Source organism: Gorilla gorilla, chromosome 12, assembly GCF_029281585.2.
Source record: "Gorilla gorilla gorilla isolate KB3781 chromosome 12, NHGRI_mGorGor1-v2.1_pri, whole genome shotgun sequence".
NCBI classification, from domain to species: Eukaryota; Metazoa; Chordata; class Mammalia; order Primates; family Hominidae; genus Gorilla; species Gorilla gorilla.
The window spans coordinates 89,891,866-89,919,808 of NC_073236.2; the positions used below are offsets into that span (position 1 = coordinate 89,891,866).

A 27,943-nucleotide genomic window follows, 5' to 3' on the forward strand; every position below is an offset into this window, starting at 1 on the left:
AGGGTGAGGGTCTAGAGGAGGTATAGCATTAGGAGAAATACCTAACGTAGATGACAGGTTGATGGGTGCAGCAAACCACCATGGCACGGGTATACATATGTAACCTGCATATGCTGCACATGTATCCTGGAAGTAAAAGTATAATAAAAAAAAAAGAGAGAAAACCCCCACAAATTATCAAATACCAGGAATGAAAGGGGAGTTAGCACTACAAATGCCACAAACATTGAAGAATAAAAAGTGAGAATATTATGAATAACTTTGTCAATAAATTCAACAGTTAAAAAAAAAAAGACTTACACTTCCAGGCAAACCAATATTTTCACCTTCCCTTTCTAAAATAGCAGCAGCAAAATGCATGAATCCAGAAACTCTCCCAATTTTCTCAGAAGAAGTAAGAGCAGAGTAACATGAAACCATCTCCAATGCTATTCTGTTTATTTAAAGTTATATTGTAAAGCATTCGCATCTGAACAAATTCTTTGTTCTTAAAGACTCTGCACTTGAAAGATTTTTAAGCCTAATACTTTCTATAAAAGTTCATCACCCCTCGTCTCCATTTTTCAAAATGCCACAACTTTCTTAAAAATTTAGTTATACTTTCATCTGTGACAATATTAGGTGCTCCTTTAATATTAGGTGCTCATATCATATTTTTGCTTTTTCTTTGAAGTAAGACCTATGTTATTTTAATTCCACTTTTAAATGAGAACTGTATCAGTGTTGCAATTCTGAGTATTGTTTGAACAATTCTAATCTCTTTAGTCCTTAGTAGATGTAATGAGATATTTTTATTTATTTGTATACATTGGATTCTCTGTTTTACCTTAGCAGAGCCAATTCTGATGCAAGCCTTTACAGATTCCATGCAATATCTATGCTGAATTTACTGCAGCTTGTCAGTGGCAATAAAGAACAACCTTTCGTGCTTAGTTGATTATGTGACTAACTGCTAGGATTTACGGACTCTGCTTTTTATTACAGTGATAGGTATCTTTTTTGCTATAAGCGCGATGAAGCAACTAGAATGTCACAGAGAAAACTGTCACCTCTTCCCCTCCCCCACTTTGAATACACTTTTCATTTATTATGAAACCATAATGATGAAAGGGATGATGAGGAAGCAATACCTGCTATCTGAACATTATAAAAATGAGCTTCAAGTGTGAAATCATAATGAAAATGAAGAAGTGTCTTAAATGGATTGTATTTCCTTGCCTTTTTGCACCAATGAAAGAGCTATCTAATTCTCTACTTAATCTGTGTTTCCTACAATAACAAGCTATATCTCAAAGATTCATCAAACTCTACATAGTCGTGGATGTAAAAGGTTATGGCTAATCTGCTTTTAGGAAGCCAAGCACAAGTACTACATAAAGCCCACTGATGCATGCATTGTAGCACTCCAGGCTGTAATAAATTTCAAATCATCTGTTTCTGCCAGGTTGTTTTAAACCTCTGTATGATACTGTGTGCAGCTTCTATCTGCATTTCAGTGGATGGGTATCTACAAGTTGGCTGTCACCATTTCTGCGTCCTCATGTAAACTAAAGTGTAATCAAGTTTTCACAAATAGGCAGTTACTTCCATGAAGGATCTAAAATGTAAGCTCTGTGTCTTTAGAAAGGGAAGTAGTGAATTTGGTTTCTTGATAAACAAATTGTATTGCACTTGTCAATGAGACAAAGATGAGAGAACCTGTTAGGACCCTTTAAATTAATCTACTGAATGTGATTCTTTTGCAGACCACAGATGACATCCTTGTGGCCTCAGCAGAGTGTCCCAGCGATGATGAGGACATTGACCCCTGTGAGCCGAGCTCAGGTGGGTTAGGTTAGTCGACTTTTTTTCTTACTTCCTTGGCTGTACTGTAAATCTTTGTTGCATGTTATATTCCTTAGAAGGGCCTTATATTCATGTATAGAAGGCTACCCTCCTATACCATGGTTGATTGTGAGATGAGGACTCTTATTTTTTACATAAATTTTTCCACATTTATTGAAAAAATTAAAAAAACATGCCAAGATTAGGTATTTCAGAAAAAGCAGTGGGTATAGCACACAGGGCTGCTACCTTACTGTTCACTTTCCATTAGCTCACAACATAATTTTTGTGTATAACAATATAATGAGCTTTCCCTTGGGTCACTTATAGTAAAATTATAAAGCTAAAAAATTGCAGCACATTGTGCAAAATTTTTTGACCTTTCTACTGACAAAAAGTCCCCACCACTCACTCTGCCAGCAAATTACCTTAAGTGATATATTTCTGAATTTCGGAAGTGAGAGTATTATAGCAGTAGTAAAACAAACAGCAGGTAGACTCCTTGATATATTTAATAGAGAAATATTTGAGTCTTGCCATGTTTCCCTAAAATTCAAGCTGAAGCATTTTACTTCTTCATGATATGTTTGCATCTTCTGATGTGACTAACATAAATACTGTTACCATACAGCCCTTATACCATTAAGTGGTGGCTGTAGACCCCTGAAAAATGAATGAATTCATAGCCTAGATTTGATTCCAAATATTCATAACTTCAAGTGTTAGGCTCATTTCCATTAGTTTTGTTTTGGTTTGGTTTGGTTTTTGGTAAAGCAGTATTTAAATTCAATAATATTCTTTGCTGATCATAGTGGCTCACACCTGTAATTCCAGCACTTTGGGAACCTGAGTCAGGCAGATCACTTGAGGTCAGGAGTTTGAGACCAGCCTGGCCAACATGCTGAAACGCTGTCCCTGCCAAAAATAGAAAAATTAGCCAGGTGTGGTGCTGTGCACCTGTAATCCCAGCTACTCGGGAGGCTGAGGCAGGAGAATCACTTGAATCTTCGAGGCAGAGGTTGCAGTCAGCCAAGATCACGCCACTGCACTTCAGCCTGGGTGACAGAGTGAGATTTTGTCTCAAAATAAAAATAAAAATAAAAATAAAAATAATAATATTGTTTGCATTAACAAAATCAGTGAGGTGGATATGGACTAACCACTATCTGCCAGTGGTGTCTATTGACATCACCTAGAATCCCAGGAGAATTTCATGTCACAAGAAAGTAATGAATTTGCATTCTTGTGAAGAATACCATTTTAGAGTAAATCCGCTCTTTAGAGTAAATCGGGATGTATATCGTGCATCTCGTTTTGAATATTTGAATATCACTTCCCCCACTGATTGTAACCACTGACTGTAGTGCTTAGAGAGCAGCTGCTGAGTGCCAGGGAGGGGGAAGAGCTCGGCAGTCACCTCGCAACAGGACAGGGCGTGGGAGACCAGGCTGGGTATGCTCTGGTCCTCTTTCCTCTTGGCTCCACAGTGCCAGTCAGGACTCTCAGCTCCCAGAAACATCTATCATTCACAATGATCAGCTCTGTCACGATCATCCATTCCATTCTCCCAGCTCATTTGCCTCTGCAATCATTCCCTCTTGGTTGTCGTGACAGGTAAAGTCACATCATGGCACTATCCTAGGCCCCTTTACTAAGATCTTGCCTTTGTTTTCATTGGTATGCTTAATCTGTTCTTTAGCAACAACAACAACAACAAAAGGCATTGCTGTTGCTTTTCTGTCATTATATCAGTCCCATCTCTGCATTTTCCCACCCTCAAATTTCCCTTCCCCATTTCTTCTACGCTCACATGCCCAACCTTCCTGGTGTTAATCTTTTGCACCAGGACATTCTTTTTTCTATCTCGTCTTCTCTGACATCCTCTAGCATGAGTTATCCATGTAACAAAGTCTGGTCTTTGTAAACTGGGGTGTGTGTTATGTATAGTTGATTTTGTTTTCCCAATTAGTGTTTTCTTGAGGGTAATCCATTTTTCAGTATTTTACACAGTATTAATACAGCGATGAAAACTGTTGAAGTTCTTACTAATTACAGGACTTGCTGAATCCCTCTTTTACTGTCTGGCCTGAATCCCTCTTTTCCTGTCTAAGTATAGGCTATCATACTCTTCTTGCAGAATCCTTACCTTGAGTACCTAGTGAATCACAGTAACTAATTGCACTTAAAATTGTCACTTTTTCTTCGTGAGCTCAGCTGAATGATCCAGTTCTTCGAGCCATTGCTTATAGGTCTGATTAACCATTCCTTATGGACTAGTTTACTGTCTGTCTTTTGCTCTGGTGACACTAGACCTAAGAACAAGATGGTGGAGGAAGAAGGTAGAGGAGAGGAGAGAAAATGCGGATGGGGTAACCCTTTTGCCATCGTCTTCTGCTTGTTCACCCGATTTTTGTCTGCTTTGTTAAATATCATAGCACAATGAAAAGTGAGTAGCAGCTTATTAATTGCCATACTCCAGGGAATCTTTCTACCTTTGTTTTCTTTACCACACTATCACTATCTGAAACAATCATGTTTACTTATTTGTTTTTCATTCATTAATGTATAGCTTGAATCTCCCCACAAGGTAAATTCCATGAAGCAGGAACCCTGTTTTTCTTGCTGCCTGCATGGACTTGTTCTGTCAATTTTAATTCTGTTCTACTGCACCAAAGTCTGTTACCCAAAATACAAAACACACCAGCTACTGATTCTAACGACAGCTACTTTAACACTCTTGTACCAAGCCTAGTTTAACTTTTTCTCCTCTCTTTCAGTGTGTCCCTCCTCACTCTTCAGTTTTCAATTCATCAATTCCTATTAAAACAAGAACTTCAGATTATTTTGTGTTAATGGGATCATTCACTGTAAACCTGTCCTGTGATCTTATCTCCCCTGGTCTTGATAATATATGCCATGAATTGTTTCACTTTCAATTTCTGATGTTAAATCTCTTTCTACATTAGCTTTTTCTGTCCACCTCCCTATTACTTTTTTTTCAAGCCTGTCTTTAATGCTTCATATGAAGGTGGCTCTTTGGGCAGAAATTGGTTTTATTTATGTGATAGCTTCTAATGAAATTCTTAGTTTATATGATGTTTTCCTATTTTCCAACTTTTTTCTTGGAATATGGGTTGTGTTTTTCTGTTTGTTTTTGTTTTGAATCCTGTTTAAGTCTGAATAATGTTTCATCATGGGCTGCCCCTCCTGCAGGTCATTGTTTCCTAATGTACTGGTTTTCTTAAATCTCTTTTTCCTGCTTGCGATCCATCTTGAATGCAAATATAAAATAATATAGACAATAATTGTAGCTGCTGCTGTTATTAGACATTGGATAATTCTAGCTGCTGCTATTAGATGTTAGAAATACTTTAATAAAAATTATTTCACATATTAGGCTATATTTTGGGATACTGGCTTTTTATAAAACTAACATATTGAGGTATATTCTGAAACAGACTATCTTCTATGTACATTTGCTAGTCCTTGGGCAAGTGAAAGCAAATCTTTGTAAGGAGATGCACCATTACCTTTATAGGTGCATTGCCCAAATCTTCTGAGTACCTCACTCTCCCTAAGTATTTACTCATGAGTTTTCTAATCACTCTGACCCTCCCCCACCTTCAAAAAATGGCTTTTTCTCTGAAAATGTCCTATGTTCCATATTTAGGTACCTTCCTAAAGCTGTTAATGGAAGAAACAGGAAAAATCTAGCATCATCTTGAGTACTAGTAAATTATTCCTTTTATCAAATGTTTGATAAATTGGAATTACCTGTGGTTCCATTCAGAACTCTTAATGAACAGGGAAGTTATATATTTGGTGGGTTATCAGCTTCAACATTGATCAAGTATTGAGTGTAACTATATACCTACTGCTCTGCTAAGCTCTGGGAGCAAAAATAGAAAGTTTATACCTTCAGTTCTATATTAATTAATATATTGAAGACATTTATTGCAATGTCTGGCATAAAGTAGAACATAAATGGTGGCTTTTTTCCCCCAATTCAGTTACACAAAAAGAATATTCCAAGCTATTTTCCCTTTTACATAATGCTGTTACTTTTCCTGGCTGAAAATTGGTGGGCAACTGATGAAACCACTCAGGCCTCCTGATGGGAACTGTGCATGTTAAAACTAGATCAGGGTCAACATCCTGGGTGGGAACACATGGAACTCAATTATACTTGATTTCAGCCACACTGTCCTGCACAGTTAGCATTGGATGATAACTTCACATTGATATGATCAGTTTCAGAATACAAAAGGATGGCTTCAGAATACAAAATGCTGGCTATGTGATGGAGGAGGGCTAATTGAATCCCAGCTCTTAGTGAACAGGTAGAAACCTGAACCAGCTATTGGTAACAAGGTCACAGGCTACTGTTGTCCTAAAGTGCCCAGTTTAAGAAGCCTAGACACATGAGAGATAACATTTTTTTCACAATTTTTCTCAAAAACCATTTACGGCTTCTGTGATTTTTTTTTTCTCAGCCTAGAGAAAAAAATTGTGATTGCTGGAGTTATTGCTCCAGCATAGTTATTGCTATGTGATTGCTGGAGTTAATATATGAAAAGTATGTTATAGAAAAATGTTTTGCTCAAAACAAGTGCTATATGAGTGTTTCCTGTTATTACTATTTGTATTATTTTTATACACACACGCACATATTTTCCAAGACTTTGTTTTTCACACAAATATAAGTTTTTATAAAATGTCTTTGAAATTTTACATTTTAGATCCACTTAGTAAATTGACAAAATGGCAACACTGCAAAACCACTTAAGTTCCAAGAAGGTCTTTAATCATGTCAGTATCTCTTAGTTTGGGGGCCCTCTTCCAAATAGAACCCTTTCTGAAAACTCCTGAAGAAGTTTTAAAAAGGTGAGTTTTATGTTGATATTCAAGATCCTAAATGAAGATAAAGACCCTCTTTGCTGTAGGAGCTCCCTAATAAATAACTCTAATTTATCATTTGTTACAAAGGGAACCAGACCTGCTTCCTGTTTTCTGGAGCCCTGTTTAGGAAGGACAATTTCCTGTTAGATTTACAGTGCTAAGAATAATACGTCAATTCTCTGTGAGTGGTTAGGGGATGGATAGCTAATGGGATATTAGGCCACTTTCAAATCAATTAAACTTTTGTCAAACTAGGAAAAGAAAAGCTCCATTGAATAATAAAATATCTCATTAGTCATGGGGGGAAGAAAAGGATCACCCATTTTTGTGGCATCTCTTTAGCTGGAACACAGGAGGTGAGGTCATCAGTACAACCACTCAAAAGACAACTGTTGATTGCCTGTCAGAGGAATCATGTTGATCAAGGTTCAGATTACATAAGCAATGATAAATAGCAATAATAACTAGTATTTGGTGAAGATTTATTCTGCGCTCCATCATTGTTCTTAGTCCTTTACAAACACTATTCTATGTCATTATTTTATGAAACTATGAAGCATTTTCATAGCTAAAGAGATTCAGAGAGATTAAGTTATGTCATGTAATATGAGAGAGCTGGTGTATTCTCTAGTTTAGAAAAGGTGGGCTTATAGTTTCTTGGAACGCAGAAGGTTTTTCCTCTAAAATTCAGGCACCTCACAAATATAGAATCGATTTTTCAAAAGTTCATTTAAATAGTTTCATGTCATATTCTTTACATGTATTACTATTAAGCTAAATTTGTTGCAATTACCATGCAATTTTCGGTGGTTTTTCAGTGTGCTATTTTGAGAAAAGATCAAAGGATTTCTATTGAATTGATACCATTAAACACATTAGGAATAAAGATATGTATATTGAACAAGGTGCATCTTTTCATTAAATAAGTCATCACAATCATTTCAAGGACTATCTTGCTGGGTCATATTTTTAGAGGTTGATTAGAAAATAATTTTGTTCTACATTTAAATGTGTGTTATTTATTATGTAATTATTCAAAAGTGACTTTAATTAGTCCGTAATAGCCAACACATTGCTGTCAAAATGGAGGATTTTGAGCTGCAGCCAGAAAAACAGTAGCAATGAGTGTTCCATTTGAGGGAACATCGAGAGCATCTCCTGTGTACCAGGCTAGAGTCAGCGCTGAGGGCCCAGCTCATCATTCAGGTGCGGGACGGGGCAGCTGGAGTTGGAAACTGATGTGCTAGCTGGGTTTCAGTGTGCAACACGCTGGTGTAGGAAATGTTTTTTCCATATAAATTTAATTGTCCAGAACACTGGAATAAAAATAAGTAGTACATGGTTAAAGTAGAATAGATTTATCACACATCATTTTTACTCACTTTTCCCCTGCTTTTCTGAAGGCAGTAATGTCAGAATAAAAATTACATTGAACAAAGTTAAACAGGCAAGGAAGATTTAGTCAAGGTTATTGCAATAGGAGAGGTGGGCCAGATTTCAGCCTGAGCGCAACTCACTGAAAACAAACAAACAAAAAAGGCTGGAGGGTATTTAAGTGCTGGGATGGATGGATTTGGGACCAACTGTGCTTGCAAATGGGCTTCACCCAAAGGAAATGTAAACAAACTATCTCATGTTTTCATGACAGGGGGATAGTTTTACAATTTGGAGCATGGAGCCCACTAAAGTTAGGCTCCCACCCTTTCCACAGAAATTAGGAGATAGGGGCGCTATCTTCTCTGATGTTTATATTACAAAGGGATGGCTCCCAAGTCCTCCATATTTACACATCAAAGGGACAGATAAAGTATTTGAAATTACAAATGCCCTAAGAAATGGAAGGCCAGGGGCCCAGAGGCAGGAAGAAGCCTATCTTTGTTTGGTCAACTTGACATCAACTTTCCCAGCAACCAGTTTTTATTCAACAAAATTAGTTTCTACCAGGAGTTCAGCAGAAAACAAAATCACAAGCAAAAGGTATTTCGTGTGTGTGTGTGTGTGTGTGCATATGTTTTTTGTTTTGTTTTTTAGAATATAGCAATTTGTATTTAATTGAACTATTTTGACCCTTTTCTGAGGTTTTGACTTTTTTTTTTTAACAATATAATGGTTGTTACACTTTAGAAAAGCTCTTAACAACATTTTAAAAGAATTGTGACATGCCACCAGAAATGAATATTAGTTATGGCAAGGACTTTGGAATTATATAGAACTAGTTTGAGATGCAGCCCTTTCCTGGTCTTGGGAAATTTACTTAGTAGTTTTGATGCTCAGTTTCCTAGTCTGTAAAGTGGGGAGAATATGGTTAATTATGAGATTGGAAAAAGAGGATTCATACACAATGCTTGGCAGAGTGTCTGGAACATACCACATACTAAGGGTTTAACAAATAATTATGACACATCCAATGATAGGTGGAGGACCCACTGCTACTAGCACTGGTTATGTGCCAATGGAGGCATTATTCTGCCTTGTAGTGAGGTCGCTCATAAGGCATTATGCATTTGATCTGAGTAAAAAATCAGCACAGTCTCTTTAGGTATTAGAGAGAGTGGGTTCTGTTAAAATGTTTTAACTAACATATGATTGGCCACTTATAATAATTACTTAGCATATAAGTGAGTTTGCTAAGTGAGATTAAGCATTTACTTGAAGTCTGTAAAAAATAGATGGCTGCTGATACAGAAACCTCCTACAATAAGCAACAGGAAACTCTGTTCAGTAGTGAGTACAGCATAAGTTTTTACGCAGCCTGTATGTATCCAGCCTTAGAGCATTAATAATTGGTTTCACATCACAATTTCTTATTGGAAGATGCTAAAATATAATAGCCTTTTAACAGTATGGCACATGTCCTGTTGAGCTTTGGAAGAAGATAACAAGATGCACATCCATGCTCTGAAATATTTAACCACCTTGAAGGGAGGAATGTAGCACAGGTTTAGAAAAATATAAGGTAAGTTTACCTCTTATGAAAACATGAAATCCAGGAAGGATAAAGTCACGTTGTCTTGTAATTTGTGTCAAATACCTGTTTTGATAATGAAATTGGCTTCCTGTGGCATTCTCTTGGTACCTCATTAATTACATTTGCTCAGATGATATCAGAGGTAAGCCAGCATATTCTGAATTCCAATCTACAGGACATGCTGCCTCCATGAGGAGCCAATATGCTTTCATTGTTGGCACATATGCTCCAAGGGGCAGCAAATGCTGTATTTGGCTTTAGCCTTCAGCTCTCATCTCAACACAGTAACTTGTCGATTAGATCACTCTCATCATGAGTTGCTCCTTACTCATAAACAAAATGTTATAAGAAGCCTGACACTGGCAATATAATAGCAAAGACCAGAATACTTTACATTTTCCAGGTTAAAAATGGTGTGTTAAAGATGCCAGTACAGCCAGAGGCCATTAATTACATTAAAAAAAAATAGGAGAAAGAAAAATACTGACGTTGTCACATCTAAGAGCACACTAAAATATTTTGTTTCATTGAGTAAACTTGAGAAATCCCAGTGCCTGTGTTCAAATCTCAATTCGGCCACCTACTGTGTAATTAGAGGCAAGTCATTGAATCTCTGTGTACTCAGCTTTTTACATCTGCAAAATGAAAGGAATAATGTTCAATACTCATGACATTGCTGTACTGATAAAAATGAGACAATGCATCTAAAGCACTTAACATAGTCTACCAAAGGAAATCTTTGATAACATAAACTAGCTTTTATTATTAGTAGTAGCAAATTAACTAAATAGTAATCCATATTATAAATGGAAATATCCCCAAACAAGAAAGGGAAATGTTAATGATGGATACTTTAGCATCTAGCAAGTTTTTCAAAGTATTTCTAAATTCTATCAGCATAAAACTTTTCTCAGTGACCACTAAGACAGGAACAATGCTTTAGGTGGATAAATTTAGGTTCCTATGGTAGGAGGAGGGCACATATCATCTGCTCTTCTTACTTTATTTTTGGAGGGAAAAAAATTAGGCTTTTTGTACTAAACAAAAAGAGAGAGAGAGAAAGGGAGAGTGCTTTCGAGAGAAGAAATGATTAACTTTACTGCTTCCTTCCTAGGACACTCAGGAATACTCCCAGCAGCATGACTTACCAGGCACACCTACTCACACAGCCTCCCCACCATGATGGATGCCTTGTCTTTCGTATTTCCTAATGCTAGACTTGACACACTTCCCTCTAATGGGCTCAGAGGGGAAGTTATCTAATCTTTCACCTTAGCTATTGCATTTTCACCAAAAAGAATCTGATCTTTTTCCCAGCAAAAGAAAATTGAGACAGAAATAGCCTCATGACAGCAATATAAAGATGATCACCCAAAGCAAAGAGACCCAGTTCTAAATCAGGAAAAATTGTACACTGCCCCATTACACAGAATGACTCGGGTTTATATAGATGCTGTGTGGGCACCCTGGTGGAGGGCTGGGTGCACCTAGGACCCGGCATGCACCTCTGCAGTGGAAAGTCTCCTTTGGATTTCATCCGGAGTACACTGTGCAATTCCAGAGCAGGGAAGGAAGTGGGGGAAAATTGACTTAACAATTTTAGAAAGAAACGAAACCTAATCAAAGGAGTTTTTACCAATATAATAAGCCTTGCTGTCAGCTATTTATTACCAAAGAATAGTCTTAGATGATTGATTTTATGACACCTAAAACATAAAATATCATAATAAAATTTTGAAAGAGAGAGAAATGTAATTCACTCCAACTATAGGAGCCAGAGAGCACTGATCCATTAAAGATAGAATGTCTCACAGAAAAACAGAAACAAGCTCCACATGCAGCACCACAGTTAATGGCCTGAAACAACATGCCCTACAATGCAAATGACCATTTTTGCCACCTGAATTCACAAGGCCTCTTTTCATGAAAGGGAAGTCCTCAAATACAACTACTCCCGGGGAGATAATGTCCTTGATGGTCACTGCCGCAGCTGATTGAGACACTGTGTGCAGTGCATATTGCAAAACTGTATAATTGTTGGGACAGCTGCTGATTCAGTACCTTCTGTATGGAAGATGTAGAGAAAACAATCAGATAATCACTGTTTTTACAAAGTCCTCATCCTCCTCAGATACTTTCATACTGAATGCCCTACCCGATCTGATGCCCACAGTAACCCTGGGATATAAATAATTTATGTGTCATTATCATGTTTCTGATAAAGGAATGTTAGCAGAGGATAATGAACTACAAACTGTCACTGAAAAAGTTAAGGACAGGACCTAGACTAGAACCTAATGCATAATTCGATATTCTTTTTACCACTCTTCACTGCTTTTCTAAGATTCTGTGGGAAAGTTAACTCCCACAGCAAAGGACAGAGAGTTGGCAGCAGGTGAAGAGGAATGTGGCTGGAAGGGGTAGAACTGGGCAACTGCTTAGAAAATATACCTAAAGGCCGGGTGCAGTGGCTCACACCTGTAATCCCAGCACTTTGGGAGGCCGAGGCGGGCGGATCATGAGATCAGGAGATCGAGACCATCCTGGCTAACACGGTGAAACCCCTTCTCTACTAAAAATACAAAAAATTAGCCGGGCGTGGTGGCAGGTGCCTGTAGTCCCAGCTACTTGGGAGGCTGAGGCAGGAGAATGGCGTGAATCTGGGAGGCAGAGCTTGCAGTGAGCTGAGACCGCGCCACTGTGCTCCAGCCTGGGCGACAGAGCAAGACTCTGTCTCAAACAAAAACAAAAACAAAAATAAACAAACCAAAAAAGAAAATACACCTAAAGTGCTAAGTGTTTTTACACTTAACACAGGAATAAAATCAGAAACAATAACAAATTGATCCACAGTGATAAATGCAGATGATACACTGAGTATATAAAATGTTAGTAGCCATAGACAGACCTGAGTTTGAATTTTGGCTGTGCCATTTATAAAGTCTAAATAGGCTAAGCTCTTTGAGACTTAGTTTTCTTTCCTGTAATGATAATACCTACACCACATAGTGTTATGAGAAATAAATTAGATGAAATTTATGTGTGAAATGTATAGCACAGCAATTACCATATAATAATAGTAAAAATAATAGTTGTTAACTACATAAAATAAGAAACAAAATATAGGTGTTACAGGGAAGTCATAGTAGCTCTGTTAAGCATAAGCTGACAATTGAGTAATGTTAAAATATATGGAAGAATGTAAGAAAGAAGGTTTTGATGAGGGTTTTGATTACTTAGTTAAGTAAGTTCACCCCCAAGTTATTGCTAAAGTTTTCCTGGAACTATTTAATAGCTTGGCTTTACCTATTAATTTGGAAAGGAGGAAGGAAAGGAAAGGAGAAAGGAGAAAGAAAGGTGAAAGGGGAAAAGGAAAAGGAAAGGGAAAAGGAAAGGAAAGGATAAGAAGAATGACTTCAGCATTTTCTTTAATTAGGTTCTCTATTGCCCAGCAGGAGTATAGTGCTGCAGTTATGGCTCACTGCACCCCCAAACTGCTGGGCTCAAGTGATCCTCCCACCTCAGCCTCCCCAGAAACTGAGACTACAGGCATGCACCACCATGCCAGGCTAATTTTTTACATTTTCTGTAGAGACAGAGTCTCCTCCCTTTGTTGCCCAGGCTAGTCTGGAACTCTTGGCTTCAAGCAATACTCTTCTCTCAGCCTCCCAAAGCACTGGGATTACAGGCATGAATTACCGTGCCCAGCAACCTCAGCAACTTCTGAGAGAGAATTGGAAGGAATGCTGCAATATTCACATGCACACACATTCACACACATGCACACACATACTCCTCATTAGCTATAATGTTGCCATTTTTGTCTTACTATAAACCAGGTTTTCCAAAAATTTCTAATTTCAGGCCTTAAGAATTCTGTGGAATAAATCTCATTATTTTGTAAAGATAGATTATTCAAATATCTATATATAAAAAAGGAAATGGATCTTAAGAAAAGTGATTTCTGGATGTATATATTTTTGGGTGTTGTAGTCAATGAGCTCCCAGGAAGAGAAGCTATTTTGGTATCAAGAAGCTCAGTTGAGTTGAAATCAGTTAATAAGGAGTATCATCTACATTTCAAAATATAACTCTTCTTGCATTTTTCTGGAATGTAATACATTTTGAGGAAAAACATATACAGACTCTCTGGGGTCCCCAGTTTTGAAACTGATTTTCTCAATTATTGCCTATATGGCTTTCTTCTTCTTGACAATTACGGAAAGTTGGGCCTGAGTAAAGAGACCCTTTTCAATTCCAATAGCAACAGGACTGAAAAGCACCCTAGAAATTTCTACAACTACTCTGAATTGAAAAAAGAGCTCAAGTTAGCTGTCAACTATTTGCAGTACTGTGGGTGTCAGATGATGTTGATGTAAATAAGGCATCCAAATGAATCAAACTGATGACTCAGTTAACTTTAAATAGCTTAGTGACTTTAGTCATTGGGATTAAGTGACATATTACCTTGAAGCATAGGGAAAGCAAATGCAGTATTTTCATTATTGTATATTGATCCCAATTCTCCCAAGCACAGAAGAAGTGATTTCTGATTTAATGAAGTAAATATTACATTTATCGTTTTTACTGCAGATATTACAAAGGTTGAGGGTTAGAGAAGTAGTGAGTTAAAGAAATATGAGATGTTAATGTCAGTGTTCAACCCCCTTGCTTAGCACCTTTACTCAAAACTTTAAAATCAAAGGTCTCTCACTTTCTTGCTCTGTCTCCCAGGCTGGAGGGCAGTGACGTGATCGTGGCTCACTCTATTCTTAAACTCCTGGGCTCAAATGGTCCTCCCACCTCGGACTCGAGTAGCTGAGACTACAGGTGTGCACCACTATGCCCAACTAATATTTGTTTTAATTTTTTCTAGAGACAGTATCTTGCTCTCTTTCCCAGGCTGGTCTTGAACACCTGGCTTAAGCCTCTCAAAGTGCTGTGACTGCAGGTGTGAGCCACAGTTCTTGGCTTTCACACTTTCACACTTTCTTAATGATTAGATTCAACCTAGTTTACCCTTGAAAATTTATCAAGTTACAAAAGTTTTCATCTAACTATACATAAAACATGCAGTTTTCAGCCAGTGTGTTCAATCTTCATTAGAGTTTGGAAGGTGAGAGAACTAATAAGAAAGAGAAACAGAGTCACAGGAAACTGTCAAAGGACCAACAGTATAGTTGAAAAAAGACAAAACTATTGAATGAAACATTTAAGTGAGATTTTACAATAGTAGAGAATTAATGTTAAAATTTGTGATGTGATATACGGTTGAGAGAGGGCTAATATCCAGAAACTCCAATGAACTCAAACAAATTTACAAGAAAAAAACAAACAACCCCATCAAAAAGTGGGCGAAGGACATGAACAGACACTTCTCGAAAGAAGACATTTATGCAGCCAAAAGACACATGAAAAAATGCTCATCATCACTGGCCATCAGAGAAATGCAAATCAAAACCACAATGAGATACCATCTCACACCAGTTAGAATGGCAATCATTAAAAAGTCAGGAAACAACAGGTGCTGGAGAGGATGTGGAGAAATAGGAACACTTTTACACTGTTGGTGGGACTGTAAACTAGTTCAACCATTGTGGAAGTCAGTGTGGCGATTCCTCAGGGATCTAGAACTGGAAATACCATTTGACCCAGCCATCCCATTACTGGGTATATACCCAAAGGACTATAAATCATGCTGCTATAAAGACACATGCACATGTATGTTTATTGCGGCACTATTCACAATAGCAAAGACTTGGAACCAACCCAAATGTCCAACAATGATAGACTGGATTAAGAAAATGTGGCACATATACACCATGGAATACTATGCAGCCATAAAAAATGATGAGTTCATGTCCTTTGTAGGGACATGGATGAAATTGGAAATCATCATTCTCAGTAAACTATCACAAGAACAAAAAACCAAACACCGCATAGTCTCACTCATAGGTGGGAATTCAACAATGAGATCACATGGACACAGGAAGGGGAATATCACACTCTGGGGACTGCTGTGGGGTGGGGGGAGGGGGGAGGGATAGCATCAGGAGATATACTTAATGCTAGATGACGAGTTAGTGGATGCAGCACACCAGCATGGCACATGTATACATATGTAACTAACCTGCACAATGTGCACATGTACCCTAAAACTTAAAGTATAATAAATAAATAAATAAATAAAATAAAATAAATAAAAAATAAAAAATTTAATAGATGTTATTGGATTACTTTCTAATAACAATCAAATAATTATTAAGAATATTCTCACCAGCATTGAGATCTCTTCTCCACTTGCTTATATGTAGTTTTCTCCATACTTCTGTTAGGTTGTTTGTCTTTTTTCCTATCAGTTGACACACACTCTGTATTTTAGAGGTATTTACTCTTGGTCCGTCATATGTACTATAGATATTTCCCTCCTCCTTTGTCATTTTCATTTTGTTAATGATATTATGGCTTTTGCCACATAAAATTGTTATTTCTGGGGTTAAATACGCTCATCTTTTTATTATGGCTTTATTCCATAGTCTACAGTCTCTGTGATAAATTTCATGTCCACCTTGAAATTTCTTCCCACTCTCCCTTAAATCTCACTGTGCTACAACCACTCTAACTGTTGTTTAATTCCTGAAAAGTAAACTTTGTTTCCTCAAGGTCATTCGACATGTTTTTCGTAGACTCCTCTACCCACTTTCACTTGACTACTCTCTACTCATTTTTATCATAAGTGTCACTAATTCAGAAAGATCTGATTCTGCAGTTGCGATCAGAAACCTTTGTCCTACTCCTGCATGGTACCTACAGTTTTCCTTCATCATGCATGTCCCAGCTGTTACTTTAACTGTGTGATTCCTTCTTGTATGCCTCTCTGCCTCACTATATTTTAAGGTCCATGAGGACATATACATCAAGTTTGTTTCATTATCTCCTATACCCTCAGGACCTCATATAGTCCCTGGAATGTTAACTATAGCTCATTATATACTCGTTGATAGAAGGAGGGGATTTTCTTAGAGAAAAAAATCATAAAAGATGGGACACTTGAGCCAAGCTTCGAGAAATAAGTACTATTTAAACAGGCAGGAGATAAAAGGTTATATGAGCAAGGCATAAAGGTTGAACTCTTTTTGGTATGTGAGGAGTTGGGGACAGCAATAATATTATGGCTCTAACTTCCTTTGACAAATATGGAAGACAAACTGGAGTAGGTAGCTGTGAACAGACTATGAATGGCCATGGGAACAGTAAGGACCATGGTGCTGGAGTAAGCACCATAATAGATGCAAACCACAAGGATACAATGACTATGTAAAAAGTCTATGAAGCTTATAGATGACTAAGCTGCGGACATATAGTTTACAACATAGTGAATAATTGAAGAATAAGATTTGTAAATACCATGATCTTATGGCTTCCCCTGGAGATGAGGGAGATTGTGCATGTTCCTCTGTTTATTTGTCTTCAGTGTCACCAAGGTCATACAGAGTGTGGACATCCATTGTCTCTTCTGTTCGATGTGGTACCATTTGAGGTAGCAGCCTGTCCTATTTGGGTTTCTCCATCATGCAGGCACATGATGAGTTTTTCCGTGTCTAGCATCCCTTCCCATTCAATACCTAGATCTCTGGAGAAGATAATGAACCTCTCAATATCAGAGTGGTGGCCCCTTAACTGCCCTTCAAATGCATGCTTTGGTGGTTTTGAAAGAAGCAGAGGAAAATATCAGAGACAGCAGCCAGGCAGGTAGCAAATGTTTATTGATTTCCAAGTTCTTTCTAAATCTCCGATGTATTGGGGAAGGGCTAAGATGTGTCAGACATGTCCTCTCTCAAGACTCGTCTGACCTCCGTAAGTGTACTTCAGAATGTGCAGGCATAGGTGGAATTGGTGGGAGGGAGAAGGGAAGGAATTTGAAACAGTCAGCATCCCTCACTTCTTACAAAACCACCGCATGAGTCAAAATTAATGCATGTCATATAAATTATTGTGTCCCTGCTTTCCTACAAATGTAGCATTTAAACATGGCTTCTTGTGAATGATTGCATCATAATTGTTTCTTCTGGCCTACACTGTATTGAAGCAAAAAAATGGGAAAAAGTAATAAACTTTGAGTTGTTTTTTTTCAAATGGGGGGAAAAAAGCTGTGCTAATCTCAATTCACAAACACCCCAGGAGGCTACAATTCCAATTTTCTTTTCACAGTATTAATGAAACTGAGTACTGGAAAAGTCAAATCTTCCCCCTATAAATCCAAAATCACTTTCAAGTCTAGCCTAGAATTATAATAACTTCCACATCTATTAGACACAGTATAGAACTCTGGTCTAATGAGATCATTTTAGGCAACTCTTTTTCCTAGGTGGGGTGGAGACAGAAATTTAAAATCTATTACTTTAAGCTTAATTTATGAGAAAACCAGAAAGACTGGTCAGAAACTCTTAGTGAGAAGAAATTCAGTAAATGCATCTTGCCAAGAGTTTTTTTTTTTTAAGGATCATTGCAAGACAGGACATCTAACAATTCTGGTTAGCAGAATGATACGTGCTGGGCATTATGGAGTTTAATGATCCCTTATGGTCCCCTCCTGATCTTAAATATATAGCCTATGTTTTGTTTTTTTTTAACCACTAGCATGTTTTATTCTTTCTTATTTCCTAAGATTGGTAGTTTCTTACAATCTTTTTCTCAAAGCCCAAAAGCTGAATTTTCAATGTCATCAGGTTATAATGATACTCTTACTTTATCCTTGGTGTGCCAGGTTCATAGTTGACGACATACACATACATTAACAGTCTATACTGAAGAAATAAAACCAGCCCGACAAATTACCTAGAAACTACAAACTTACCTTGAAAGTTAACTTTGGAACCAAAATATATATATAAGATTACAGTGGAAGAACAGCTCATTCAGGTATACAAAATAATTTCATAAAAATGACAATTTGAGTGATAAAAAGACCATCTGATGGCATGCTAATGCCTTGGTGAACTTGTCAATAGAAAGATAAGGTCCCACCACCCACCAAAACCCATTCTATATCAGGAATTAGGATTTTAAACACCATTTATCATGCAGAGTTGCAAAAACATAGATCAAGAGCAGTTTTCTTTAATGACAATAATTGATTGCTGTTTCCAATTTCAGAAAGAAAAATGAAGGATGTCACCATTGCAAAGGGAAATCTCCTTGGAAAAATTTATTAACATTCAAAAATGTATCTTTCAAATTGCTTAGTTATTTTAGCACTTCAGTTGTGAATCATTGTACTAAGTAATTGCAAGCTTTAACTTCTGTTTGCATATGCTAAGGTGTGATTAGATATAATCAAACAATGCAAACTGATAAATACAATGCAAAGTTTAATGGCTTAATGTGCCCCCATCATATCACCAGATGCATCACAAAAGTCTTTTAAATTAGTGATCAAATATTATTTGTTTTGCCAAACCATACAATTTTATTTGCAAACAAATTTAGAAAGTTATATTTAAAAGTAATCATGCCAATATGAAACACAAAACCTGTTCTGGTGAAATAATCACACTTAGACATTTGTGCCAGTAAGAATTATTTTACATTGTGTTTTGAAATTCGGAACGTGAAAATAAATTTTGTGGTTTATTGAACACCTTCCTGAGTAATACGCTAACCCATGAGGCAAAAAGTCCTGGCCCCTGCTGGCCTGACCTTCTTCATTTACCTGGGGATGGGGAGGGCCCCTACAAGGATAATTCAAGAGCTGGAAGAGCAAGGCACAGAGGCAATAAAGAAGGGTAAGTGGGAGGAGAAATACAGAGGAGAATGGAGGAAGCAACAGAGGGTGCAAGAAGCTGGTAAGAGATGAAGCCTGCACTGACAGCCCTCTCTGGTCTGTACTGAAGTCTAATGTGTCTCAAACATATTTTCCCCATGTGTTTCTTAATTGGATCTAAATTTGTTCTAATTTGAGGAAATGATGTTCTTTCACAGATACTGTATCAAAGACTATCAAAAATAAAGAAATAATACATAGGGCGATTTCCTTTCCTGTTGTTGTCGTTTAAAATAACTATCTCAGCAAAAGACAAATTAAAATCTTAAAGATTTTTTTTTTACTTTTTAATGCAGAGCAACAGTTGCATTTATTTTTTCTATGTGACAAGGCACTAGAATATGCCTTTAGTATTAACTATTCATTTTCCACAATGAATTATCATCTGAATTATCATCAGATATGAACAAATTGATTTAGAGCATGGTGCAGAAATAGGTTACTAACTGTCCAAACATTTGATAGCTTATGTTTACCGAAGTTACCACAATATATATTAGACAACAAAAAACAAGAAGATTCATAGGATTCTTGATAAATCTACAGGGACAAAGCAGACCATGTGGAAAACTTTTAGAGACCACCGTATCTTACCAAATGCTAGAAGAGAGAGGAAGGATTAAAAGCTACTTTTCAGTGGTCCTTTAAGGTAACATGCTTTATAAGTGCAAGAGTCCCAGGAATTTTTCTATAGCCATTTGGCTAAATGAATCTCAGAAGTGAGTAAGAAAGAAGTGAATATAAATATGAAATGGGTCATAACTGTTGTACTGCTCTATTTCTTTGCTAGAATAATCAGTAGCTTCCAAATCATTTAGGTTAAAAATGCCAGCAAAAGTCAAAAGCCTTTGTATTGTGATGAAGGTGTGCATTCTTGCTCTGCTTGCTTGTAGTAGACCACTGTCAGTCCTACTGAAGTTTTCCATTGACCCTAGTTCCTTATGCCCCTGGGCCCAATATAATGAACTGGCTACATCGGCTTAATTTTACCTACACGTCGGAGTTAATCTTTGAAGATTCAAGACTTAAAGACTTAAGCTTATTTGTGTGTGTGCCATTATTTTAGCTCCCCCTCCCTTATTCTCTTTTACTTGCTTTTTTTAACAAGTTAAATCTTTTTTAACAAGTTATTCTCTTTCACTTGTTTCTTTGTCACGTGCTGGGACAAAGAAAGAAAAGGATGAAAGTAAATTTTAATTAATTACATTATTCACATTTCAGCACTGCTAAGAAAAAAACATGTTGCAGATTGCTTTAATTTTTAAAAAATGTCTTATTTTAGTTTATTATATAGTGTAGAGGGAATGTAAAATTCTTAAATCCATGAAATATACAAATTAATTATAAGTTTCTCTTTGTTTTCACATTTTAGTAAATGGATGAGATGACTGCATTTACCTTTTATATAAATTTTGAACAAATTATATAAAAAGACATTTAGCCATATTAGTCATTGATACTATTCTCTACATTTACATTAATCTAAAATTTCATCAGAGATTTCTCAGTGATCATCAAAATAAAGCATTAGCGACAATAAGAGAAGCCACATTTATAATTCATGAATATATTTAAATCTCTTTGGCCTTTTATTGCATATCTGGGAGAGATGTCCCATTAATACATAAATATTTCTTTCTTTCTTTCTTTTTTTTTTTTTTTTTTGGTTGAGGCAGTGTCTCGCTCTGTTGCCAGGCTGGAGTGTAGTGTGCGATCGCAGCTCACTGCAACCTCTGCCTCCCGGGTTCAAGCAATTCTCCTGCCTCAATCCCCCAAGTAACTGGGACTACAGGTGCATGCCACCATGCCCAGCTAATTTTTGTATTTCAGGGTTTCACCATGTTGGCCAAAATGGTCTCCATCTCTTGACCTTGTGATCCACTCGCCTCGGCCTCCCAAAGTGCTGGGATTACAGATGTGAGCCACCACACCCGGCCAACACATAAATATTTCTAGTCTCAGAAGAAAAGTTAAGAAAAATTTTACTTAGCCTTCAGATTTGAAGCATAAATAGAAAAAGAATATTAATTAATCAGTTAGATATTGGAGTAACTACCTATTCCAAACATACCTATAATAATATCTGCTATGATGGTTATTAAAATTTTAATGTGAATCTGGGGAAAAGAAAGATAACATGTTTATTGGATTTAGATTTTAATTTTGGTAGAGATTTTCTAGGTTATATTTTTAAGAAACATGATATTTAGAATTTTTACATCTGGGATTTACATCTGGGTTTTGTGTAGAGATATTTTTAGGCCTCATATGACTTAAGCAACAATTTGGCTAGTGTTGCAAAAAAGAAAGTATTTTCCTTAAACAGGAGATGTTTTCAAATGCATATGGCACAGTTGAAGTGTTTCAGGCTTTGTTATGGTCTTTGTGACCTCATTCTTATTTTAACACAAAGTTGCTGTTATCATGCTATGTGCATAGTTGTTTTGAAAACCTCTCAGAAATATTTTAGCAGATAAAAATAAAATATTTTTTGATAAGATAGTCCATTTACGATATCAATTCCTTATTGAAAAAAATACATGTCTATTCTTAGTATACAAAATATAAACCCTCCACTCCATTAAAATTCTCAGATTTTACTGTCATAAGCTAAATGATTCAAATGTTATCTCCATTCTCCCTATTCCCTTCTGGCAGACAGAGTAAAAGTGAGGTAATTGTGAAAATGTGTTTAAAATGAAAGCATTCCATCAGGCTGGAAAAAATGATTTAGGTAACATTTAAACAAAATTCCCTTTTTAGCTCTTGAGACACCATAGTAAAAGAATGCTCTGTAAAATGAAAGTTTTCATTTAGTGAAAGCAGCTGAGCTAATTGGCACACTTTGGCAAAGATGACTGTATTTAAAAGAAAAAGTGCTGCCTTTCGTTTGTCAGGTAGTGACAGAGTTACTGCAGTAGATTCTATTCTTCATGAGAGGAAATTAATTCCTGTAATCAAATACTGTGGATTATAGTCTTTGTCTCCTTTCACCTTGTCCACAGAAGCAACACCAAAGCTTTTTATTCAGCCACACTCCATGGGCTTTTGTAAAACAAGCAATGACACATTCAGCATAAAAAGTTTTACCTGCTACATTTTGTAGCACCAGAACATAGCATATTGCTACTTTGAGACTAAGAGCTACTACTTTGGAAATGGCTGTATTTGTTAAGGCTTTATTTGAGGAAGGAAAAGAAAATCATAGAAACACACACACACACACACACACACACATTTAGGCAAAAGAAATATTGGTGATATTTGAAAATGGAATTACAAAGCAGTATAGAGCCATATGTTTGGTAAAATGATTCCCAGTAATTAACAAGAACTTTTGCAGAAATATTAAAATTAATTACTAAATGATGTTTAGAAGTAGCGAAATAAAAGCACAATTTTAGTCTTCTTGAGTTTTCAGTTCTTACATATACATGAACACACACTCACACACACATTCTTATCTAATATATATGCAATCGTGAGATTATTTGTTCATTATACATAATTGGCAAAGAATAGTGTTTTGAAAGTTGTAGCATTTTTAATACATTACATCTGAAAAGTAATATGTTTATGTAAGACAAGTGAGAGGATAGAGATTCAGGGAAAAACAGAAAACACAATTCACAAGGAAAAAATGACCTACAGTCAGAGTAGGATAGAATCTTCTTCTCTCTCTAGAGTTTCTATCCTTTTATATCAAAAAAGTTTATTATATATAGGGGAAAAGAGCTGCCCGTTCTCCTCCTCATATCTACCAGTTAAATCTCAGGTCCATTCTTCCCCATCAATCGTCAATTTCAGTGCCTGAACAAGCCTTCAAGAAGACGTAGGCACCCCAAAATCCATTGGTCTCATCCAAGAAAGAGCCTTATTTATACTTTGGGAAGACTGAAGAAGGGTTTTGTCAGTTGAATAAAACTAGACTAGCTAGCCTTCTATTAATTATTATCGAATCTATTAGGTAGTTCAGAGTTTTGACCAAAAAATCAATCTAGACTGTATATAAAACTGAGAAAGAATATTTTATTACTTTCTCCTCCAAAGTTCAGCTTGGGAGCTCCCCAATCAATTAATAAAATACACACATACTTATGTAAACAAATGAATCTCCAACAAAATGGAAATTAGTCTATTTTTATTTATAAAAATGTAACTAAAGTTATACTTTAAAAAGCAGACAGTTAAAATGTATGGATTATCTTATTGTTCAATACTGTATTCTTTAAAATACAAGGGGAATATGATTTCTAAAGTAATCCTAAATTTAATTGTCCTGATTCAGTCTAGAGTTAGACCTATGTTCTAGAGCAACACCAATTTGATTCTTACGATTCCCTCTAGTATTATAGGGTAGGGCTGTTCTGCTTTTCTTTATGTTGGGTTTGTGGTTTTTTTTACTTAAGTCACCCACATGGCCCTTTAGAGCTAATTGGAGTTTATTTGGGACAATGCTTACCAAACTCTGTGAACAAAATTGATTTGTGAAAAAAGAAGACACAGCAACAAATCTCTCCCAGAGAACTTTAAATCACAGTCCCTAGTTTTTAGTAACCATGAGGCAAAGGGATGGCTACGTTTATCAACAGCATACCTTTCCTAAAGCATAGGTGCTGTTAGAATTAGATAATAAATGTTAATATAGCTCTCTGGTATTCAGTGAACTCAATGATCACTTTGTGTTTGTTCTCATCCTCTTTTCTATAGCCAACCCAACCCGAGCAGGCGGCAGAGAGCCGTATCCAGGCTCAGCAGAAGTGATCCGGGAGTCCAGCAGCACCACGGGTATGGTCGTTGGGATAGTAGCCGCTGCCGCCCTGTGCATCCTTATCCTCCTCTATGCCATGTACAAGTACAGAAACCGGGATGAAGGCTCATACCATGTGGACGAGAGTCGAAACTACATCAGTAACTCAGCACAGTCCAATGGGGCTGTTGTAAAGGAGAAACAACCCAGCAGTGCGAAAAGCTCCAACAAAAATAAGAAAAACAAGGATAAAGAGTATTATGTCTGATCCCAAGATCTTAAATGGACACTTGTATAGAAATAGTCTTCATTTTATCTGAGACATAATATAAACTTATTTACTTTCCTTTTTATGAAGCACATACAAAAGAAGACAGGGAATGCAATCAGGAAGGAAAGACTTTTTAAAAAATAAAAACAAGTATCTCATGCTCTTGTTTCTCAAAAAAGAAAAACAAAAAACAAAAAACAGGGGCCAATAAATTCCCTAACATCCACAGTGTTTTCATTTACTCTGCTTGTCTTTATGTTGCTGGAACATTTCTAAAAGACAGTGATGACCGCACGCATTCATAAAGCAAAGGAGTATTACAGCATCAAGGCACAACACAAAAACCAACACAAAACATGACACAAAAAAGAAGCTACCTATGATCCTGGATTTAGCCAAAGTGCTAGCGCTTTCCTGAGAAGTCAGTTAGTCCAATTGCCAGAGAAGACTGTCCTTCTGAGTGACTCAACCTGCAAACGTTTAAGAGTTTGCCGCCTGGTGCAACTGGAGCAGTGGTTGGAACTTGCATTTGAAACAAAGTGCTGGCTTTTTTGAAGACTTGTGTAGGAACACATTCAAAAAGCCCCTTTCTGGTTGTGAGAGAGGAAAAAAAAGTATGGAGGCCTTATTTTCAAAAATGTGAAATATAAGGCACATTTTCACACAAAATTTCAAAACAAAAACAAGAGGGCATAGATGCAATCATTGGGAAATTTTCATGCACGCTTATTATGTTATTACATATGTTTATATAAAATCCATCTCTGTGTGCTTTCTGGACTGTGATAAGTGACGTTTTATAGCCTGTTGTATAGAAAATGCAAAATATATCTCTGCTCTTCAGCCATTTTTGGTAAATTCAATGTTATAAGTGTTGCTAAGTATAGGCAGTTTTATGACATCAGAGCAACAATTATTTCAGTTGGGTTTTTCTTTTTTTCTGCCACCATTATAAATTGCCACAATTACTTACTTTTATTTTTTAAAGAAATTACAGTGTAGTGTTTATTCTAAGGAAGATATGTATGAATGTATATACAAAGACTCAGCTACTTCTTTTCTTATATGTACAGCCTTCATTCTGTTGCAATTAAGTTTTAGTACTTGTATGAAAGGTGTGAATTAGAAAGTCACATATATACATATGTATCTTATAATCTTTTCTCCCTGAAATACTCACATTCCCACATACATTCACTATTTTCACACACACACACACACACACACACGAATCCACAGCAATCCATCAGATATGCTGGAAGATCCAAACGTGCATACAGTAGCTAATATTTATTGACAAATTGAAAAGCAGGAAGGAAGAGGGTTGTGCCAAGGTATTGATGACAAATGGGGTGATTTGCTTCATTGAGATCTTGCTCCCAGGTAACCTTAAGAAGATTTTAGTCCCTAATGAAATGAACCTTTCCTTATCAAATAGAATATCACTGATATACTGCTGCATGAATAAGAACCATTATGTGGGCAGGTTATGGAAGCAAAATTGGTTAATCTACACCTTAACTCTGGCTGCTGCAATTGAAAACTTTCTTTCTAATAAAATAATATATATATCTCTGAATCTGATGTGCATGATGAACATTTCTGGAAAGTAAACACTTTCTCGACTAAGAAAGTATTTTTCAGTAATTTTTGATTCTGTATTACTACCCACTTAAAAAATCATTCTCTGTTGCTTATTGACTATGTTTTAACTTTTCTGGTTTTACATATATATCATTAAATATAGTTTTAGTTTAACACATTTAGTAGAAAAGTATAGATTATACACTTGTTTTGCATATTATTCAATGATGTTCACAGCAATAAATTACTAATATGAGGAGGTAGTGCAAAAAATGCATTATTACATTGCAAGTTGATGTTTCGGTAAAAATTGGTTGCATTACTTGAATACCTTCTAAAAGAACGATAAAAAATTTTGTAGAAGAGAAGAATATCTTTACAATTAGCTTTAATCAGCAAAGGCAAAAAATGCAAAACATCTTTTGTGATACTTTAGTTGATGAAAAAAAAGCCAAGAAGTGGCCTGGATTTCAGACATACAGCACCTTAGAAATATGTATAATTCATAGCAAATCACCACTATCTATGGTTGCCAAGTAATTGTTGTGTACAGAGAAACTTAGTGGCTTTTTATGACCCAGAAAGTAGAAGGTATACAATGAAAATTTAATATCCATTGCTTCTTTTCTAGATTTTCATTTTTTTAATTTGCCACGTTAAATAATTCACGAGTCTTTTCTTTTCCCCCATCTCATTCAGTCTTACTCAGGGAAAGCCAGTTAAATAAGAAGGGAAGTGTAAAACTACTAATTTACAGCTTGAAGGGTTTTTTTTTTTAAGGTTGCTTTTCTATTTTATCTATTAAGCTTGAACCAGTTTCCATCTGGAAAGATTCTAAAATACAATAGAAAATAAATTGAATAATGGTAATTTTAAGCAGTATATCTATGAAATGTGTTGTTTGGGATTGATTTCAATGTTTCTCCCCATCATAAATTTTAAAGTTACATGCGATGATTGATATAGTTTATTATCAGCAAAATTATTTCTAATATCATTGGCTTACACAAACTCTAGCAAAAATTATTTTTTCCTCAATGGAAAAAGAAAAGAGAGGAACAGAGTTAGAAAGAGAAAATGACTTGAATCCCAAGTATCTTCATACCAAACATATCAGGGTTCCCTGCATAGTTTGCAGTTGATTGAGGATTTCACACTACTTGGCATAAATTTGATTACATCTCTAGACTGTAACTTTTCTGATTGATTATGCTTCTTTTTTATCCATGTAATGTGTTGCCTTTTTTAGAAGAACAAATACTACAATAATGTGTGAAGTGGTCAATCCCTAAGACATCAAAGAAAGGCCACATAACCCTACCCTTCTAGTACTTTGTGTGATTGGGTATCAAAGGGGTTTTCTTCTTCTTTTTTTGTTTGTTTGTTTTTCTGTTGCAAGGCCAATTTATCCAGTATTGGAAATGCTAAGCAAGTGGAATTTACTGTTTTGTTAATAAAATATTTCTTAATACAACTGTGATTTATTGATTTTAAAAATTATATGCGGCACCATTTCGTGCTTAAGTGGGAAAGTAAAGAAGACTGCATTTGAAGGGAAGACCCATCCTTATATTATGGAGGAAGAATGTTGACTCTCTTTTTTCTGGATTTAACTAGTCATTAAACACCTCTATATTCATACACTTAAAGATATAGCCATTAAATGTACTTTTGTTTACATTTGTTCATCTTGATATGCCAGAAACCATAAACTCATACAGTATTAGTTGAAAACAATATTAAAATACTAATTTCATAAATATGCTTTTTCTCTATAAAAGACAATGGAATCCAACTTAAGTAAACCTGTGATTAAATTCCAAC

General features: G+C 36.1%; 1 protein-coding gene across 24 annotated transcripts in view; it reads left to right on the forward strand.

Moving 5' to 3' along the window:
* The window catches only part of NRXN1 (neurexin 1), a 1,113,820-nt gene extending 1,086,227 nt beyond the window's left edge, over positions 1-27,593 (forward strand). For 15 of the 24 annotated variants that reach the window (XM_063695882.1, XM_055377874.2, XM_055377873.2 and 12 more), the window contains 2 exons: positions 1,746-1,833; positions 24,225-27,593. In XM_063695882.1, coding sequence (XP_063551952.1) covers positions 1,746-1,833; positions 24,225-24,532 — 396 coding nt within the window. In that variant the 3' untranslated portion in view covers positions 24,533-27,593. The remainder of the gene's footprint in view (positions 1-1,745; positions 1,834-24,224) is intronic. The other 9 variants (XM_063695881.1, XM_019021142.4, XM_063695883.1 and 6 more) reach the window with 1 other exon arrangement.
* The last annotated feature ends 350 nt before the right edge of the window (positions 27,594-27,943 follow it).